The sequence below is a fragment of the Carassius auratus genome, chromosome 46 (genome assembly GCF_003368295.1).
Source record: "Carassius auratus strain Wakin chromosome 46, ASM336829v1, whole genome shotgun sequence".
In the NCBI taxonomy this organism is placed as follows: domain Eukaryota; kingdom Metazoa; phylum Chordata; class Actinopteri; order Cypriniformes; family Cyprinidae; genus Carassius; species Carassius auratus.
In genome coordinates this window covers 18237082-18259339 of record NC_039288.1, presented here as the reverse complement: position 1 = coordinate 18259339, position 22258 = coordinate 18237082, and the positions used below count along the sequence as shown (strand labels likewise).

Here is a 22258-nt window from a genome sequence, read left to right as displayed (position 1 = left end):
CACACGTAAAGCTCATTGACATAAATATAACAGGCCTATTTTGTTGTCATTCTAGGAGACAGCAGCGCCTGCCTGGTGGAGGACTGCAGCAACAGCTGCCCAATCAGATGCAGCAGCCCAACGCAGACCACCAATCAGGTGCTGGCACTAAGCACGGGGGGCGGGGTTACCAGGGGCAGCAGAACCAAGGTGGGCGACAGGGCGGCCCGCATCACGGCTACAGCCAGAACCGCCGCTGGCATCAGCATCCCAAACACCAGACGAACAGTTTCAATCTGGGGCCCTCAGGGGCCGACAGGGGCCTCACACACAATACCAAAGAAACAGAGAATGTAAAACACGAGGACCCAGAGCCCCACATGGAGAAAGGAGCGAAGGACGAACCTGCGAAAGAGGAGAGAAAGAAAGGAGACAAGGAGGAGAAGGAGGAGAGCGGGAAGATCTGTTTACTGCAGTCATCAAAAGAGAGACTGAGGAGGAGATTGAAAGAGAAGGTGTTTAATACATTAGCGACATATTATCAGTGTTAAAAACATACTAAAACATGCTAAAACAAGCCAGAAACTTTCTAAATTCCCTAACAACATACTATCAATACTGTCAACATGCTAACAAGCTAGAAGCATGTTAAATATGCTGGCGAAATACTGTCAGTGTGGTAACACGTTAACAGCATGCTAAAAAAAGCAAGAAACATGGTAAATATATCAATAACATACGATGAGGGTGGTAAAACATGCTGAAAACATGCTAAAACAGGCTAAAAACATGATATGTTAACGACATCCTATCAGGTGGTAAGACATGCTAGAAGCATGCTAAATACACTAGCAGCATGCTACCAATGAGATAAAACATGCTAGAAACATGCTAAAAGAAGCTAGAAACATGCTACATGTTAACAGCATGCAATCAATGTGATAAAACATATAAATAACATGCAACAACAAGCTAGAACAAGTCACTTTTAATCAATTTAACACATCTCTGCTGAATAAAAGTAGTCCGAACTTTTAAACGTTTTATATGCTAATCCTCAGTGTTCTGAGTCTTGTGACCGCGGTTCCTGTTCTCTGATTGGCAGGAGGAGGTTCCCGTGGCGACCGCCGGACCTCAGCCGAACCGAATGGACCGATTGTTAGAGATTCTGAACAGCATGAGGAACAACAGCAGCGGCGTGGAGAATCAGCTCACCACGTTCATGGTGGAAGCGCAGAATTCGGCCGACTCGGAGGAGACACTGAACCAGATCGTTCACACCATTTACCGCAAGGCAGTCAGCGACCGAAGTTTTGCAGCCACGGCAGCCAAACTCTGTGACAAGATGGCTCTGTTCATGGTGGAAGGAACCAAATTCCGCTCGCTGTTACTCAACATGTTACAGGTAAGATCTGAATGTTCGTGACTTATTTGATCGCATTCACGTTCTGCGGGTTGTCTCCTATTGAGCAGTGCTGTGTCTCTGAGGACCAATCAGATTGCTCGATTCACAGCTGCGAATGTCATCCCACCTGCTTCTCGACCACATCCATCACAGCTCTTTCGTTCCTCTTTTGCATCTGCCGTTTCTCTTCTTCCTCTTTTTTCTGAAGGGCTTGAAGAAGCCAGAGTACCAGGATGTGACTCACGTCTGCAATCCAGCTGAGTGACCCAGTGCAATTTCCTCATTGGACAAAAGGGACTTTTTAGGCCCCAAATGCTTTCACCTAATTTTGAAATGAAGTCTCTGAAAGCAAATGAATATATTTTTGAAGTTCAAAATGAAATTGTGTCATTGTTTGTTCGCCCTCATTTCCTGTGGAATGCAGAAAGTCTGCTCTTTCCCTTATAATCAACTCCAAAATGGCAAAAACACCAAAAAGTGACTCACACAGCCTGTTTTTTAAAAATGGCATGACGAACTAAATTATGTCTAGCTTGACAAACATTCAGTGTTATTTAAGTATTATTTAAATGCTTGTATTTTTGGTTTTTTAAAGGGAAGATGCACAATTTTAACACAAATGTGTCCATTTCCTGAATTGTACCGAATCTAGCCAATGGCTCATTTTCATCCGCGGTCCCTCGGCAGATAATCACTGACATAAAAACAACAAACATATACAGTTAAGCATAAATATACATACACATCCTATCAGAACCAAATAAAACAATAAATATAATGTCCAGTTAAACCACAGCCATATCAGTGTTTACAGAGCTAAGCTGATTTTAAATAGGATTTTAGTTGAAATTTTAAATAATCATTAGATGTGCACATCCTTATGTTGTCTGGTAAAGTACAGTTAGATAGTTGTGCTTAAGAAAAGCACTGTATTATAAACTTTATTTATGCTTAATAATAATTATTATTACGAGTGCTCCAGACCCTGCTGCAGAGAAACTCCCCATAACAGGACACTACCACTCCATGCTTTACTGGAGGAATGCTGTTATTTGGATGCTGAGCTGTATAGGATTTCCACCAGACATATCATTCGGTGTTTAAACTAAATAATCACATTTTAGTCTCATCTGCCTCATAATCTTCAAGGTGTGTTTTGGCAAAGCTCAGTCTGACTGCATGTGGCCTTTCTTGAGGAGCATCTTTTTTCTTGCAATCCTTCCATACAAGCCACATTTGTGGAGGATTTGTGATATTGTTGTCACATGCACACAACGACCAGAGCTGCTGACGGTCTCTCTGTCTCTCTCACCAGTTTCCTTCTGGCTCTTTCTTCCAGTTTGGAGTGACGTCCAGATCCAGGGAGGGTCTGTGTTTTACCAAATACCTTCAATTCTTAATAATAGACTTCACTGTTCCTTTAGGCACCCATAAAGCCTTCGAAATGTTTTTGCCTCCATCTCCCGACTTGTGCCTGTCCATGTCTTTATCCTGGAGATCTTTTGACAGTGTCTTGTCACCTGTAGCTCATTGTTTGCTTCAGTTGCACTACCACGACTGAAATACTCCAGGAAAGCTCTTTTCATGCTGAGCTGATCAAAATGAGCACAGCTGATCACAGAAGAAAGTCAGATCGCTTTGTGTGCCATTGAGAAGCTGATCAGCTACAACTGATTGAGTTTACAAGGGGTTTTTAGGAGGAGGGTGTTCCTTCTTCCAACTCGGTCATTTCTGTTGTTGTTTTTTTCTGACATGTTGGCATTAATGTATATCTTTCACTTTGGATGTTGCTTTATATACAGCTGGATACAACAAAAACTGTTCTTTTTTAATTTCAGGCTGCAAGCCTGATTGTTGTTTGGGTCAGTCTGTCTGTACTGTGGTTCCAGTGGTAAAGCTCTAAGCATTTTGTCATTGTTTTTGGGAACAGACTGTTAGTCTCGTTTCTCAGTGTGATGTGACACCAGAACTCTACTGGGGTGGGGTTGGCGCAGTGGATAAGACGCATGCCCTTGGTGTGAGAGACCCGGGTTCAAATCCACTGTGAGGCACCAATGTGTCCCTGAGCAAGACACTTAACCCCTAGTTGCTCCAGAGGCGTGCGACCTCTGACATATATAGCAATTGTAAGTCGCTTTGGATAAAAGCGTCAGCTAAATGAATAAATGTAAATGTAAACTCTGACCCACTTCTGCTGTGGCCAAAAAACACATCCTGCTCCACACACACACACACACACACACACACGTGGCATACTCACAAATACACAGAACAACACACACTGCACACATCTCAAACAAGTGCAGTCCTGCTAACGTGTCAATAACAGGACTGTGAAGGGAAGATACTGCAGACAGCTACTAACCTCTGATAAAGCATACAATATAATAATGTGTAGCATTAAATTTTTATGATTTACTTTCATCAGTTGTAACATTAGCATTAATTAGCATCCGTAAAAGGCCACTTTATTTTATTTTTTGGCAAAACTAAACATTTAATTCATGCAAATTAATTTTTACAATGCTTTTGATATAATGTGTACATTACAAATTACTTCATACTATTATTATGTGTGTATACCGTTCTCGATTATCAATGTTGAAAACCATTATTTATATATATATATATAAGAATATATTGTGGAAACCAGGAAACACAATTTTTTTTTCAAGATTATTTGATAAATAGTTAAAAAAACAGCATTTATTTAAAATAGAAATATTTAGCAATATTAAAAATGTACTTTTACTGCTAATTTTGATCAATTTAATGCATCCTTGCTAGATCAAAGCATACATTTCTTTAAAAACATATCTTACTTTTGAATGGTAGAGTAATTGTTTAAAAGGATAGTCACAATATAAACATTTTTGTTAGTTATACCAATATAGCTATAAAATAATAATAATTATGAAAATTATAATATTATAATATGATGATGATTATTATTATTATTGATTATAATTATTATTTTTAACATGTAGTACCCAGTTAACCCCATGTGGAGCATCAGTCTGGAGTTTTGTGCACGTTGAGGTGCATGAATCATCAGGTTTGTCCTGGAGCAGACGCTTTCGTTCTAAGGGGGTTATGTAACAGAGAAGCGCAGCTGCGGGCGTCTCTGACCCCACTGAAAGGACACGTCTGCTCCAGCTCATTTAGCAGTCTGCCACAAACACACATGCAGCTTATCAGAGAACAGAGACAAGCTGCCTGTGTGTGTGTGTGTGTGTGTGTGTGTCCATTCATAGTCAATGCTTTTTGTTTCATACCTAACAGCATTTTGAAATGCCCGGTTGTCACAGATACACTCATATTAGATGCTATTTGTAGTAAAAAAAACTAAATCTCCCAGAAATGTCTCCATCTCTCCAGAATTTTTGGTGCAGAAGTTTATAATCACATAGTATCGCATCATATTTGCAGAATGAGACCCAATACGTGTTTCTTACTAATTGTGAGGTTCTGATCACAAAAAAAATAGTGGCGGTGTAGTTCTACTGCGTCACATCTTTCTCACAAAAATATGCATTTCGTAGTTTTTTTGCCTTCTATGACCATTTGTGACCATTTCTTCAGTGTCCATTTTTCTAAATTGAGATTTAAATATCTTCTGAAAGCTGAATAAATCAGCTTTGCATTGATGTATGGTGGACAATATTTGTCCGAGATGCAACTATTTGAAAATCTGGAATCTTGAGGGTGCAAAAAAAAAATCTAAATACTGAGAAAATCATAAATGAATCAGAAGTCTTAATATATTCACAGTAGGAAATTTTAAAAAAATCTATATGGAATATGATCCTTACTTAATATCTTAATGATTTTTTTTATTTTTATTTTTATTTATTTTTTGTTGTTGTTGTTTTTTTAGCTATTGCTACAAATATACCCCTGAGACTTTTTTGCTCCAGGGTCACATTTGTAAAGTGAATAAGTCTTGTATTCTGCCTTAATCAAAAAAAAAAAAAACCTGATTCCTGTCTTTCTGGTTCCTGTTTGTTCGATTCTCAGCCTAATTTCACATGAATGACATAATTTGATTATACATTTTAAATAGATATTTTTGCCAGAAACCTTTGACATTTAACTGCTTTTATTATCTTGAGTGCTTTAAAGCTGATACATATACTGTATATCATTTGAAAAATCATTATTATTTAGAGAAAAAAACTCTACATTTTATTGGTATTTTTTAATTTAGCATCATCACCTAATGTTGGCCTTTTTTGCAAATCAGCTGAACTATTTGTCAAGATGCAGGGCTGTGCCATGATGGAAATTATAATCATATCATATTGAATTTACATATTTTTGTATTTCTTAAATTTAAAAGATTCTTTAAATTTATTTTTTGTTTAATATTTTAATAAACATTTCAATCACTTACATTATAAAACCAAACGAACTAATTCCAGCACTTACTGTACTATACTTGAGGAAAAAATAAATAGAGAAATGAAGGATAAAATACATAAACGAGTTTTTAGTAAATCTAATATTTATTTGAAAATATGTAATATTTATGCAATACATCTAATATTCATTAAATAATATTTCATATCTATATAACTAATGTAATATTTATGCAATAAATAAAATTTCATATTTAATACATTTAGTTAAGAAACAAACAAACCATAAAGACAAAATATTGCTCATGCATTAAAGCTACAGGTTGTATGACCTGCCACTAGAGGGCGCACTACCAAAACAATAACAATGGCGTGGTTTGATGACACTAAGAAGGAGCATGGAATGATGGGATTTGTTGTCTTCTAACACAGTAATTGGGCATACATAGCAAATGCAAGTTCAACGATTTGCGCGAGTGGATTACATACAAAGTCAACACGAACAGACTATGGATCAGACGTGTCCTTGCGCGGGTCTAGAGCCGCGATGCCTAATCTTGTTGATTGTTATAATAGCATATGTGTTCTGTAATTACAACTCACCTGTCGAGTAAAACACAAGCGAGATCGGCATCTCTTTCTAGTTTAAGTTTGTCGCGAAGCTCTCTCAATCTAGAAAATGCAACACCAATATTAACCCTCGCTCTTTCTCTCCTCTTGTCCCAAACTCTTCGTGGGTCGTTTGGTTGGCCCGTACACTTACGTTTACGGGAGCTGTCCTTGTCGACAGAACCAGCGGCGGACGGTAATTATGTTCCATGAATAAGTAACATAGTCCACCATAAAACGTGCCAGAAGAAGTAAATAAGGAACTGCTTGATGCCAGCTAATAAAGGTAGTAACAAAGGGTAACTAATGTCTGTATACTCCGATACAGTAGGTGGCAGTATGCACCTGATAAGCCATGGTTGCAATCTGCCATAAAACTAAGAAGAAGAAGAGTTGTCTCTCTGGGAGACGTAGAGTCGAACTGTAGATGCTGGGAAGTGGAATGGGTGTGAAAGCGTCTGAATGTTATAGTCTCTGAGTGTGTGTGTGTGTGTGTGTGTGTGTGTGTGTGTGTGTCATGACTGTCTCTCTGTGCGTCTGCAGAAGGACTTCACGCGGCGCGAGGAGCTGCAGCAGACGGATGTGGAGTGCTGGCTGGGCTTCATCACGTTTCTGTGTGAAGTGTTCGGCACCATGAGGAGCAGCGCTGGAGAGCCGTTCAGAGTACTGGTCTGCCCCATATACTCCTGTCTGAGAGAGGTACACACACACACACACACACACACACACCCTGCAAACCCGCCGACGGGCCGCATGCAGAACCATTAAACGTTAAACTCAAAGAGAAAGAGGGATGAACAACAGCCAGAGAGAGGTGGAACTCAACACAACCTTCTTATTTAACCACAAATGTAGTTTAGATATCAATATAACTATATAAAATAATAATTGTAAAGACACATCTTCTGGTGCAAAGGTTGGGCACATCATCAGTGATGTTATCATTGGTCATCGGGTGTTTCGGGTCTTTCAAACATCACACACCCTAATTATTATTATTATTATTATCTAAAATATTAAAATACTATAGATAATAAATGTATAAAGTAACTTAATAAATACTTAAGTATATTAAAATAATTTAATACAAATATTAAAGAAACATATTTTCGCAATATTTCACTGTAAATTAAAAATATTTAAGAATTTATTATTATTGTTGTCGTGATTTTATTTATTTATTTTTTGTGGGGGGGGGGTAAAATATAAAACTAAATAAGGCATAGGCTATTCCTATTGTAAAATTTCATTGTAAAATAAAAATAAGACATTTTAACATATATAAGAATTTTAAAAAATTATAATTAATATTATTATTATTAAATATTTTTGTATAAATATTACAATAGGAATAAGGCTTATTTTGTTAGATATTTTATATAATAATTATTATTATGATTTAATATTTTATTAATTTACAGTGAAACATTACTATAAGAATGTCTTATTTTGTTTAATATTTTAGATATTATAAAAATAATAATAATAATTTAATATTTTTTAATTTACAGTGAAATATTACAATAGTTATATATCTTTATTTTACAGAATAGTAATAACAATGCTTACTTTTTTTAAATGAAAGTAGTTTTTATAGTATTTTTTTTTTTTAATTTTATTTTTAAAATTTCACAACATATCAAACTTTCATTTCAAAAGATTATGATCTTTTATTTATTTTTTTTATTTTTTTATTCCGACCCCTTTAAGACTTAAAGATGGCTTTTGTCTGGAGAAATGGCTGTTGAATAGGGCTTCCCTGTCTGTGATGAATCCTGTCAGTTGTTCAGGTGATGACAGACGTGATCCATCAAAAGCCAGAGTTTGATTCTTCATCAAAGAGCCGTGATCTGTGTGAGAGTTCAGCGTGTGTTCGTGCCGTATGAATGCCTCTATTCAAGAGCACAGCCGGATTATCATCACATTCGTCTCTCGTATCGGCACGTCCCGACACGATGGTCTGAGAGTCCTAACAGGCGCTTTGTGTCGTGTGTGACAGCGATTACAGTGTGTTTACAGGCCCGTCTCAGCACGGTGTGAAGTGTGTGAAGTGTGTGAAGTGTGTGATGTGTGTGATGTGTGTGCGGTGGACCGGCAGAGCTGGTTGCTTAATTACAGGTGATCCAGCTGTAGTTTGGAGCTGACAGGTGTATTTAGAGCACCGAGGGTGTGGGAGAAAATAAAAGACAGGATGAATGGAGGGAGGGAGGAAAGAGACCGTCTGCTAGAACCGAAAGGTTGAATATGTCTCTGATCTTCTCAAATCCTTTTGTTGGATTCTTCTACGCAGTTTTACATAGTTGCATACATTTAGGAATCGTATGCATGACATATTGTGAAATTTTGTCTGTAAATGCACTTTTTTCTCAATTAAGGACCTACACTAAAAAAGGCATTTAATGCAGACATTGCAAATAAATTTCAAAAGCAAATGCACAGAAACGGCAAATAATGCATCGATTTAACCATGCATTTTTAAGTAGAAAACTGAAATAGTTTTTTCTTGTAAAACCTACTCCAATAAATAATTTTTTTACAACTTTAAACAGTTATTTAAAAAATATGTATTATTTAAAACAACTATTCACAATGATGCATTCTACACAATTCACTACTTTTTTTTAATTTCTTTTGAATTTTATCTACTTTTAAGTCTTGTCTGGGTAAAATTTAGAATTACCTTTTAAACAATGAACTTTGAAACAATCCCATATAATATAATATAATATAATATAATATAATATAATATAATATAATATAATATAATATAATATAATATAATATAATATAATATAATATAATATAATATAATATAATATAATATAATATAATATGTGATTGTGTCTTATTATAATCAATTCAAGATTAGAAGAGAAAACTTGAGACATAAATGCAGAATGAAAGCAGAAATCTATGGTTTGTGTTTGTGATTTCATGGACTTTTGCACATTAACTGCACTTCTTGCAGCAATAATGATTTTTTTTTCATTCTGTGACAAACTAGTTTCAGTCAAAGAAAAAAGCATTATATTATTTATGCATTACGCAGACATTTTTATCCAAAGCGACTTTGGATAGAGAAAAACAAAAGCAGTTTGTCAAAGAGCCAACGATATTCATGATGTGCAATTTATTACACAAGAGAAGAGGAGAAATTCAGAAAACAAAAAAGGTTTTATTTGTATATTATATTATATATTATTTTATCATTCACATAAACACTCATGCATGTTAACCATTCTTTAATGCTCTCAAAACTCAATATCTGGGTGTTTTTTATGAAACGATTGATTTTGAGACATGCATATAATCATGAAATATGTCTGTTAGTGGCAGTGGAGAGTTTGGCCATGCAGGATCATGTTAATGTGTGTCTATAGGGAGCTGATTACAGGCTGTGCACTTGTGTTGGTGTTGTGTTAGTCTGAGGTGGTTTCTGTAAGACGAGCTCTGCTCCTGCTCTCAGGGGACGTCATTATGGACCATAGATCTCTAGTCTTAAAACAGCTGTTACTCTTGAGACCAGAACAACGAGACCCCATCAGTAAATTACCCCACTAGACCACCAGGACTAGATCCTTCCAGACACCGATATACACTTTCACTGGATTCACATCTGCTATATCTCATTCAGACAGTTTCTCTGGTCAGTTATCTGAAATGATATTATAGTTATAATATGCTGTTTGTAAATGTCCTTCAATATTTGCAGGTGAAATTTTAGAACAGAGTTCCCACAGTTGAGAAAACCTGAAGACATCTGGGATTTTTAAGGCTGGGGATCACAAATATAATGAACTTTCACCGTTAAGGAAGTCTCTATTGTTTTAAATGTTTTGGTAAGATTTTAGTTTTGTCCCACCAAGGCTGTATTTATGTCAAAGGAAAATACTGTAAAATTTTTTACATATTTTTACTATTTCAAATAAATGTTTTCTATGTGAATGTATTTTAAAATGTAATTTATTCCTGTGATGCTCCGCTGTATTTTCAGCATCATTCCTCCAGTCTTCAGTGTCACATGATCTTCAGAAATCATTCTGATATGATGATTTGCCGCTCATATTTGTTTGTGGAAACCATGATACAAGCATTTACTTTCTTTAATTAGATTAGCCAGTCATAATACAGGTCAATTACATATATAAAGTCTTAAAGGAACAGTAACCATTAAAGAACTTTGAGTAACATTGAGGTAAACAGTGAGTGTAGATTGTGGCTCTTGAAGTGGCTGATCTGTATGAATGTCTATAAATGTGAGCGGGTCTGTTTCGGTGAGATTGCTGGTTTTGGTGGATTTGTGCGCGAGCTGTCAGCTGTTTTCTGAGACAGTATCCAGAGCCGCTCACATCAGCTTTGATCAGCCACTGAAGGCCCCCGGCCTCACAAAGAGCTGCCTGTGTCACTGCCCGAGTGCTTTTTTCCCGCCCACCGCTCTATGCATGTCGTCTCAGTAGATCTCTTCAGAAGTGTACACACACACACACACACACACTGATCCACAAACCGTACACCTTCAGGGTAAGAGCTCCAAAAAGAAGCCAAAAAGACCATGAGAGTGTTAATACATCACAGTCACGTGATATTTGAGGAATATATGGCTAATGGGGCATATTCATTTCATAACATGAATAGAGAAGGAAATGCATTTGTTAAAACTTATGAATGTAATCGTATTTTGTTTGTTTACGAGTAAACTTCGTTGAATAAGCTAGCTTTTCCTAAATGGCCCCATTAAATCAGATTCATTATTTCTGGATTCTGTTTTCCTTTTCTTTTTTTTATGGATTCAGATTCTAGCATCAAATTTATTATCAAAAATGGTGTCTTATGGAATGAATTCATAAAACTTTAACAACTGAATCAATCTTTTACAGTGTAATCAAATGGAAATACAATATAACAATTCATTTACAAAATTATTATTATTTAACAACTGCAAAAAATACAATACTACTATTAATAATAGTAGAAGTGGTAGTGTAAATAATAATAATAATAATAATAATAAATATGTATTGAATAATGTTTTTTTGTAAAGAATATCGTATAACCAGGATATAATCATAATAATAATAACAACATGTTTTTAATAAATTTTTAGTATAATAATAATAATGTCATTATTATAATTATTATTACTATGAACAACTACACCAAATACAATAATAATATTTTTATTGTTTTTAAGGAATATCAAAAAAACTGGATATTTTTAATAATAATAAAAAATTAAATGTTTTAACACATTTTATTATTATCATTACCATTATTTTTACTTTTATTTATTGTTACTTTTATTTTATTTTGTATTTTTTTTTTTTTTTTGTATTTTTTTTTTTATAGTAGCATATTTCTTTCATAAATGTGTCAAGTTAAACAAACTTTGACTTTATTTCTGGTATCATTAATAGTCAATATTTCAAATTGACTTTCACAAATGCTGATTAAGCTCAGCTCTTGGTTATGAAGATCTAGTCAATATCCAGAATCGTTAATATCTGGTGTGTGTTTTCAGTGCTGTTTCGTCACTCAGAAAGCTGTAGAAACACTGTTGAGTTATCACGATTTGAACACAGTTCACGTGTCTCTGGGTCATATCGGCAATTCTGCATTACACAAACACATTAGCCAAGACGAAAAGAACATTCTTACATAACATCAAATGACATAATCCTGTCTGTTACAGGAAAAGGCAAGTGAATGCATGGGAAAGAACACAGGATTCTAATATAATAGCAATATTGTGAATTGCATAACGTTGGGACATTATTAGATGCATAAATGTGTGCATTTGATTGGTTGTTGAAGTATATAGGTGCATTTATTCAGGTGCATTTCCATGCACTGAAACAAAACTGATGATACTGTTAAAATTGCCTTTCGCACACAGAAATAAGTCTTGCGTCAGGCTCAGATGCAGAATAATAAACTGTATTTGTCCTGTTGAGTGGGTTTCACTTCTGTTTTTGTGGTCAGAGCCAGCGCTTTTCTGTCTGTCGCAGCAGTCGTCTGGGGTTCAGACTGATATCGCTCTCGCTGGCGTCTGGCGTCTGGTGGTTTTTGGGGAACAGTGAAAGAGGAAGTGAAAGATGATTGGTGTAGTGATGTGTGGTCTGGATTCGCAGCAGTGACCTCCTGAAAGCTGAAGTCTGTTAAACACGCAAGACGAGAGAGGAATGCAGATTAATGATGCATAGACAAGTAGCTCAAAACCTACAGGAGAACAAAATAAAAAAAAAAAGTCAAGTCTTTACACATGCATGCATTTACCAAATGATAAAAAGAGAAATCCAAAATCCCATCTATAAAAACCTTTAAATATGTCAACAGTATGAAACAGAAATGTATACAAATAAGTGCACTTTTAATTAGTTTATGCATATTTAGTGTTCTGTGATTAATGATCTGGGATATCTATTAGCTGTTATTATTTAATAATTATTACATCATAGAATACTTATTATATTCTTTTAGTTATATCTATTATTTTTCCCTATCCACCTGTAGTAAACTACTAATAATAACAACTATTATTGTTATTAACAACAACAGTTATAATGAAATGGATTAAAATGTGTTATTAATAATAATAATAATACATTTTAATACTTATTAGTATTTGTAGTAATAGTAGTAGTATTAGCAATGGCAAAAAATACTATAGTAATAATAACACTTGATTTATAAGTAATATCCTAAAATCAAGATTTATTTTATAATAATATTAATAATACATGTTTTAATGCTAATGGTAGTAAGAAGTAACAGCAACAAATTCAATGCAATACTACTTCTACTTATAATATTAATTGTTGTTGTTTTGTAAGAATGCTTTCTATTATTAGTAATAATAATAATAATAGAATGAATAAATAATGGTGATAATAGCTATATTTTATAGTTAATCTTTTTACTCTATTCACCTGTAATGTCTTGACTTAAATATAGACTTTGGATGCAATGGATGAAATCATCTCCCACGTTTATAAATGAGAATGTAGTGAAGATGTTGAATGTGTTATGAATTCTGTATGAAGTGAGGTGTGTGTTGTGTGTTTCAGCTCCTGGAGTCTGTGGAGGTGAAGGAGGACGCTGTGCTCTGCTGCTCGATGGAGGTGAGTTGATGAAACCAAACCCTCGTGTGTCTGAACTTCTTTCAACAGAGAAAAAGTGCTTTCTGGAGTTTGTTTGTCCTCGTTTAGAAATGCAAGCGGTTTCATCTGTTTGTGTGTTTGCTTGCTTTAGTTTTCTCAGTGGTTTACAGCTGTAAGAAGGCACGAGGTCAAACAGCACGTATTCTTGTGTTCAGCTGGACAGAATGCAGAAGTCTAAAGATGTGTTTACAGTGTTCTGGCTTGCAAGCATTTATTCACAACAAAGGCTAGATGAAAATAACATTTATCTTTCAAAATGGAATTTTTTTATAAATAAATACACCTAAATAAATACATATTTGCAAGTTAAAAGCGGAATAAAAATGGGGGAAAAAATAAAAGATTTAAATGTATAAATAAAATTTATTTTTTTTTATATTAATGTTTTTCAGTAAGTTATTATATAATACATAAAATAGCTAAATTATTTTTATTTTTATTTCAAATTATACACATTTGATTATTAAAAGATGCATTTAAATAGCAAATTTTTTGGGGGTTTTTTTTTTACTGCATTTATATTTTTGAAGTGGAAAATAATCTATATATGTATATATTTTATGCATCAAATATATTTAAAGATAACACTTTAGTATAGGGTCCAATTCAGACTAATAAGTAGTTGCTTATTAGCATGTCTATTATTAACATATCGGCTGTTTATTAGTGTTTATAAAGTGCATATAATGCATGACATCCATAATCCAACCCTATACCCAAAACTTAACAACTACCTTATAAACTATTAATAAGCAGCAAATAAGGAGTTAATTGAGGCAGAAGTCATAGTTAATGGTTAGTTAATAGTGAGAACCCTAAAATAAAGTGTGACCTATTTAAAATATAGACTCTAGTATAATCATAACACTAAATTATGGCACAATACAAAAAAAAAAAAAAAAAAAAATTAAATTAAACATTTTTATTTCATTTTATTAAATTAATAAAAGAAAATATATACAAATCTAATTCTCAATATTATCATCATTACTATTAAATAGTCTGAAAATGAGAAGTGTGATGTTGCACCACGAATAAATAAATGAATATATACATTTTTTGTTAAAGACGAATTATTCAGTGTGTGTTTGAGGTTGGCTCCATCCAGACAGTAAATGATGTCCCATCTGCTCACAAACCGGATCATCAGCAGACCGTTTGTCTGGACATCCGACGCTTTCCATCCAGTCTCTCTCTCTCTCTCAGACTAGCATCTGTTTCTCTGTGCCCCCTGTGGAGTTGACCTCTGACCCTTGCTTGAGCCTGAGTGTGTCCATCTCTCTTTGAACATCTTATTTCTTCTCAGAAACCGCTCCTGCTCTCTCTTTGTCTGTCTTTCACCCATCCCTCGTTAAAGACATATTTTGATGCGCTACAGTCATTTCGGCTCAAACCTCAGTGTGAGTCTCGTGTAAAGTGTGACCAGGTCACCTGGAAATGTACTTAACATTAAGAAAAAGAAGCACGTTTTAATTGGTGAAGTTACTTTAATGACATATAAACTCCAGTCCCCTAGTTACGTCACATAGATGCTGAGTCGGATATAACTTTGAAAAAGTGATGCATATCACAATACATAAATTTATGTTTTTAAAATCATATTTTGCATTAACGATATAAGTCAGACATTATGAATCATTATTTTGCATTGTCATTTAGTGTTATTATCATGCTTGAGTGCGTATTTATTTATTTATTTATTTATTTTATACAAATGAATAAAAAGTCATAAAAAAATTTCTTTTTGATTATTAATATTACTGATTGTGTTAATATTCTTACATACATACACGCACACATATATATCTGAATTATCTGTGTGTGTGTGTGTGTGTGTGTGTGTGTGTGTGTGTGTGTGTGTGTGTGTGTGTGTGTGTGTGAGTTAAATTTAAAGTATTACATTTATTTATTTATTTTTTGTGTTGTGGCACAAACACATTACATTTTCACACATTTTTAGACTAATGCATTTTGCAATGATAAAATCTAAATTTGAGAATTAGATTTTAATTATTTTCTATTAATCTAATGAAATAAAATTTAATGCATTTAATTTTCTATTTAAATTTTTGTATTTTTTTATTATTTTTTTTTGCATTGTGCCATTCTTAAGTGTTGTGATTGTACTTTAAATACTGTTTTGTGATTTTTATATTTTAAAGAACAAGATCATTTCTTTAGTTATCTAACAGTTCTTTGTTTGTGGTGCAATACCGACCAGATTCATGTTTGGATGTTGGTCACAGTCTCACACTCTTTCCTGCACAATCATTCTGTTAGAAGTCATGGAAAAGTTGGGACTATTTGGAGAGATAGCTGATTCTGCTGTGCTTGTTCTGGCAGCTCCAGAGCACCGGCCGGTTATTGGAGGAGCAGCTTCCTGAAATGATGACGGAGCTGCTGGCGGCCGTGCGGGATAAGATGCTGTGTCCGTCTGAGTCTCAGCTGACGCGCTCGCTCCTGATGGAGGTCATCGAGCTCCACGCTCACCACTGGACCCCGCTGGAGGAGCTGACCACCGCCTACTACAACAGAACCATCCAGAAGCTCACCGCGTGACACACACGCACCGCTGGGTGCACTGACCACTGCGAACCACAACACTACCAACCAGAAACTCATCTGGAGACAAACAAACACTGAAACCAACCACTAGAGGTCACGGAGACAAGCATTCTGTGATAGGAGAATAGAGTCAGGTGTGGGAGGAGGAGGCGGGCCTTATGGGATCAGGGGTCAGAGGGTTAAATATGCAGATTGAATATGTATATGTTCACACTTCACATCTGCATATTCATGAGCTGAGCCAGACGTACAGATGTGAAACCAGACAGTCATTAGACACACGCGAGCAGACGCCAGCCACTGTCTGTCACGCTTTCCAGACCAAACCTCAGAGGAAAGAGCAAAAGACAAACTAAACTAAAATTAAAAAGAAAGTAAATCTAAAGGAAATCTAAATGGATTTTGCATATAAAATTAAGCCAATGATGTAATTATTTTCATGACCATTATGCACCCCCTCACTCCCCCCAATGATGCCAAAATACAATTGAATTAATACATAATTATATTTTGCGTTAATGAAAATAATAAAAAAAATAGGATTCTTTTTACGATTTGTTTTGGAGTTAAGCACATTTACGTTTTTTTTTTTTTTTGCATTTGATGATGATAATTTTGAGAATTATTTTTTTTTTTAAATATTTAAATTGAATCAAAAAAAGTAATTACTATTTAATAACCAACTTTTTTTTCTTTTTGAAGAATTTGTTACAAATGTTCTTAATATTCATGAAAATTGTTACATTTCAGCTATTTTTTTTCTGTTTTTATCTATTGCATTTTTAGCATTACTTTAAGGATAGTTAAGCACTCCCCTAAATCATTTTTTTTAATGCATGATTTTTTTTTTTATATAAAAAAAAGTGCATTAATGTTTTTTTTTGGGGGGGGGGTAATTGTAGGTATGTGTTTAATATTCATGGAAATAATGCAAATGTGCAAAAAAGTCTTAATAGGCTTCATTTTCTTTTGATTATGCTATAAAATAAGATATTCTCTGGCCATTTTCTTGAATTGTGTTGATTGAACTGTCAACCCCAGAGACTGCACGAGCTCTCGTGTCTTTTCTTTCCTTTGTCACACACAGCAGATGGGAGACACACTATAGCGTGTGTGTGTGAGGACACATTCAACATGACGTGGTCAGGTTCAGTTATTTCTTGTTGCGTCCCTGTTTATAATGTGTTATAGTGTCCTTAATATTATGCATTATTGTTATTATAATAATTATTGTAACTATTTCTTTTTCTCTCAAAGTTGCGTTTTTTTTTATTTTATTTTTTTTACAATGTACGTATAATAGGCTCCGTTTGTGAAATGCAAGCAGAGCGCGAATCATTCGTAACGTCACAATGATTCACCTGCTCGTTTTTCACGAATGAGGTTTGTTTGTTTTTAGTCGTAAATCTGTTGCACAGGATTACTTTCATTTTGCACTGTTTTAAGGCGATTGCTTTAAAAAAAAAAATTCAAAAAGAAAAGAAGATAAACATGTATGTAAAAAGCGACGGCATGTGGAGGTTTTCGAATGTTAGTCGAACAGTTTTAGAGAGATTCGTAGAATCAGTTTTGGGGGAGAAAATAGTGGCCTTCGAAACCCCTGCGAGTTTAATCTGTAGCTCATAGAAAGTCCTGTACAGCCAAGATGATTTTATTTTTATTGCCCTGCAATGTTCAGCTTCCTAAATAGGCAACATGAGATATCGAAAAACATAAAAAATCGAGCATGAATCGAAATTAAATTAAAGGCTATCGAGTATATAGGCCGTATTGCCGTGGTCGTTTTTTTTGCAAGTCGTTCTATTTAAAACAATTTACTTTGAACTAAATTTGTTTGCCGAGGATGGTGGTCGAATCTTTTAACGGTATATCTAGTTATTACGTGTCAATTTCTCTGGCTTTGACGACTGTGTGCATTGATATTGATTTATCACAAGCCAGTCATCTAGTTACTTATAAATAAGCTACAGTACATGTAATCTTGTAAACGGCATATGAATATGAATTTTAGTCGATGAGGAGAAACATATGAAGTGTTTTTGAACTTTTTTTGCGTAGTCTGTGGCCTCCAGCATTATTTAGTGGAGGAAACATGCGCAGAACCTCGTGGTTTGCTGGCCGGTTTGGGGTTTGTGTATTTTCTGTCTTGCATCAAGAATCCAGATGAAAAAACAAACGCACACATGAGGGTTGAATCTGGTTCATATTCCATCCTTCATTTTAAAGGAAAAAAATATTTAAATATTTTGCATGATAAAAACTTCGATTTTATTCATGCAAAATATGATTTTGTAATTTTTTCTTTTGATTTAGTGGTCAGATTTCCCCTCATAGAGTGATTTTATTTTAAGCACATACAGTACATGCATATTGAATAGCTGATGCTCTGTGAGTGCATGTTTGTCTTTCAAACACGTTTTCAGTTGTTGTTGTTTTTTTGTTGCTTTTTTATTTTTTATTTTAGAGTTTCATTTGATTTGAACTTAGCATCGTCAGGGTTTGTTTTAGGCTCCGCCCAGTTCAAGCAGCAGGCATCATGTGACCTTTGACTTCTTGTGTGCGACCCACCAGACTACTGAATGCAGATCAGCTTCATTTGCATCTTCTTGAAATGCAGAGCAGATGTGGCAACCTTGTCAGCTGACCAAACTATAGATCTGGGCTCATTCAAAGATGTCAGCGGTTGTTTTGTTTTTTATGAAACTGAAAATAAACTGAAAGGGGTGTAACATGAAGTGTTTGTGCTTTTTTTTATGATTATAGCTCAGAGTGATGTTTGCTGTCCTTTTGTTTTATTTTTTATTTTATTTTATAATTTATATACTATTAAGGTAAGACATAATATTTTATTATATATTTAATAATAATCATATATATATATATATATATATATATATATATATATATATATATATATATATATATATATATATAATATTAAAAATATATGCAATATAATATATTATAAAATATAGCTTTTTGAATAACCTTATCAATTTAGGATTCTAATAATTTAAGTTTTTGACTGACACACACACACACACACACACACACACATAATTCTGCTTCATCTGCCTTTACTGTCCATAATATGTAAACATTTCCAACTGTTATATAAAGTATTAAAATAATGTGTCTTTACAAGAAAGTTATTTTCCATAACATGTAAAAGAACATTTTGAGAACATTGCGGAAAAATGCCTTATCATCTAAGTTCATTAAACCTGGTTGTGCAATGGATTGTGGGTAATGTTACCTCAGAAAGCACGAATGCACACATTTAAAATCCACAAGAAATACTATATCATTCAAACTCCTCTTGAGCATCACATGCATGCAGTAACTAATAATCAAATAACAGAAAAATCACTAAAACTTTATTTTTAGAATTTAGAATGAAAACCGAAAATGTATATAAATCCTATCAAAGCAGATCCTGGCTCTAATGTGCTGTCTTCATGTCTTTATTAACAGCCCTTTTGTTTTCTACACCCCTTACATCATCCTCATCATCTCCATAGCACTGTTTGTGTGATTAATTGCCGTGTCTGGGGTGAGTGTGTCGCCTGATTGTTTCTATTGTTTGTAGATGACAAAGAAGCATTTGGCTCCACACACACACACACACACACACACTGCTGGACGCTTGCTGCAGCTGCCACAAGGCTTCAAGCACAGCGATCTGACAGCTGTGCAGGAGGACAGAGATCAGCTACCTGCAGAGAGAAAGTGTGTGTGATTGAGCAAGTGTCCGTCAGACTGCATTGTTTGCATGATGGCCGGTGCATAAGTCCTCTGCAGTGAATGGGTGCCGTCAGAATGACAGTCCAAACAGCTGATAAAAACATCACAATAATCCACAAGTGATCCACACCACTCCAGTCCAACAGTTAATGTCTTGAGAAGTATTTTTTAGTTTCAAGCATATGGTATATGAGTCCTCCATTCATAATATTACTTTCTCCAGAAAAGTCATACAGATCAAGCACTGTATAAAACAATTAATAACAGTTCAGAAACAAACATGTAGGTGGATTTTGATGTGAGATGGCAACAGGAGATGGATTTGTTTCACTGGAGGAAGCATTATTATGAATTATGGACTATTTTTTGGCCAAAAGCAACATCTTTATAGATTTGTTTCTTACAAACACGCAGTTTTTGGCTTCTCGAGACATTAACTGATGGACTGGAGTGGTGTGGATTATTGTGATGTTTTTACAGACTCTCATTCTGACGGCACCCATTCACTGCAGAGCATCTATTGATGAGAATCTGATGCAATGCTACATTTCTCCAAATCTGATGAAGAAACAAACTCATCTACATCTCTGATGACCTGTAGGGGTGTACATTTTCAGTAAATTTTCATTTTAGTGTTCAAATAAATTTACAGCGATTTGTCGATCTCTGGAGGATCTGTATACCCTCGGCCCACATCCTGCCCCTGCCAACGAGGAAATGATGTCATGACCTGTTCACTTCCTGAATGAACTGTTTAATGGTTCTGTTTTTCTGCCACATAACGTGTTACTGTTGGAGCCTGGAATTCTCTCTCTCTCTCTTCTGTCTCTTGTTCAATCCCTCTCTCTCATCTTCTCTGTTTTTCCCACTTTCATCGTGTCTTATGAGCCCCCCACCCCCGTTTAAAGCCCAAACCTCTCTTCATTTCCAGCCAAGCCTGATCCTCTTCCAAATCCCAAAGCCCTGCCTGCCAACACCAGGAGCACAGAAGAGCAGGGAGGAACTCAAAGAGGATTCTTTCTTCATCCTGCAGAGCGTGTGAGAGCGTTGATCTGCGCACCCTAATATCTCGATGGAGAGACACTGAGAAAAATGTTTGTAGTTCACCCAAAAAAATCATATACTCGCCCTCATGTTATGTTCTAAATTTGACAGCAGCAGTATCTCGTTCTCGTCCGAAAAACACATCGCCGCCGTCTCTCTGACATCAACTCTATGTGTTTTTTTGACATCAACTCAGTGAATGAATTAACATTTAAAATTCCTATTGCTCAAACAGTAAAGCGTGGCAATAGGTCATGGGTTCGATTCCCAGACAATGCATGTCCCAGACACTTACATGCAAATGTAAGTATAGCTTCATTTATACAAAACAGTGTTTACAAAGAGCTTTATAGAAGAGCAATACATGTTTGCATTCACAGAAAATACATGCATAATAAAAATAAAATAATAAAACAAAAAAAATGGAATGTGTTATGTTTGTAATGCAAAGTAAACATTTATTATTTAATTTACTCGTGGTTAATGTTTTATAAGATGCATGCCTTCGAAACCTTCGCTCTTTAATGTTACATGTTGTTCGTATGCTATTCGTGCATTTCTGGTCTCGCTATGAAGTAATGTGCATACATAAACAGCATGGTTTGTGCGCTCATTTAAATAATGAAATATGCATTGGAATAACATGAAAAAAAATCCTAATTTCATCATAACCAATTAATGATTGTAAACTGTGGTTAATATGTTTTGATCAAATATCTGTGAAGAATTGTACATCAGTAACAACAATCATCTGCTATGTGCATTAGCATTCATTCCAGATACCATGCATGTCTGCAAGATCTCTCTTAAAGATCCCTTAATCTAGAAAGCATCTCCTGTACACAAACATCTGATAGACGTCAGTAAGATGTCAGTTTTACATGCATTCTAAATCATAAACATGAAACATAATTTCATTTTCTATTTGACATCTAATAGGAAATGTCAATAGATGAGCAAACACTCAAAAAAAAATACGTCTTGCTGATGTCAAATAGACGTCTCTGTGATGTATGTGTGCTTATTACTCTTATATCTGGCCTCCGTTACACTAACATTTAAAGTCGAAAATAACCTCGAATATTTCTTCAAGTCCTTTGCTGGCCGACCCATGCATTCATATACACTGATGAAATGGCAGGTCAGGAGGTTCTCAAAACATCTGCAGCTACACACACATACACACAGCTCATTGATTTGCGAGGTGGCATGTGCCTCGATGAGTGAACGTGTGTGTGTGTGTGTGTGTGTGTGTGTGTGTGTGTGTGCATGTTTAAAGCAGCTCCACATGAAAGTTCGAACCCAACACCGCAGTCACATGATCCCTTCTACAACGAACCCCGTTGTTCGTGAGCAGGTTTGATTTGGCCGGCCGTCAGTTATTACACACACAGGTG

The 22258-nt window shown here is 35.0% G+C and overlaps 1 protein-coding gene across 4 annotated transcripts in view; it reads left to right on the top strand.

Moving 5' to 3' along the window:
- Positions 1 to 18802, top strand: part of LOC113064454 (CBP80/20-dependent translation initiation factor-like) — a 64095-nt gene extending 45293 nt beyond the window's left edge. For 3 of the 4 annotated variants that reach the window (XM_026235313.1, XM_026235312.1, XM_026235314.1), the window contains 5 exons: positions 56 to 494; positions 1085 to 1384; positions 6895 to 7050; positions 13416 to 13469; positions 15852 to 18802. In XM_026235313.1, coding sequence (XP_026091098.1) covers positions 56 to 494; positions 1085 to 1384; positions 6895 to 7050; positions 13416 to 13469; positions 15852 to 16067 — 1165 coding nt within the window. In that variant the 3' untranslated portion in view covers positions 16068 to 18802. Of the gene's footprint in view, positions 1 to 55; positions 495 to 1084; positions 1385 to 1592; positions 2557 to 6894; positions 7051 to 13415; positions 13470 to 15851 lie in introns of those variants that run through there. The other variant, XM_026235315.1, reaches the window with a different exon arrangement.
- The last annotated feature ends 3456 nt before the right edge of the window (positions 18803 to 22258 follow it).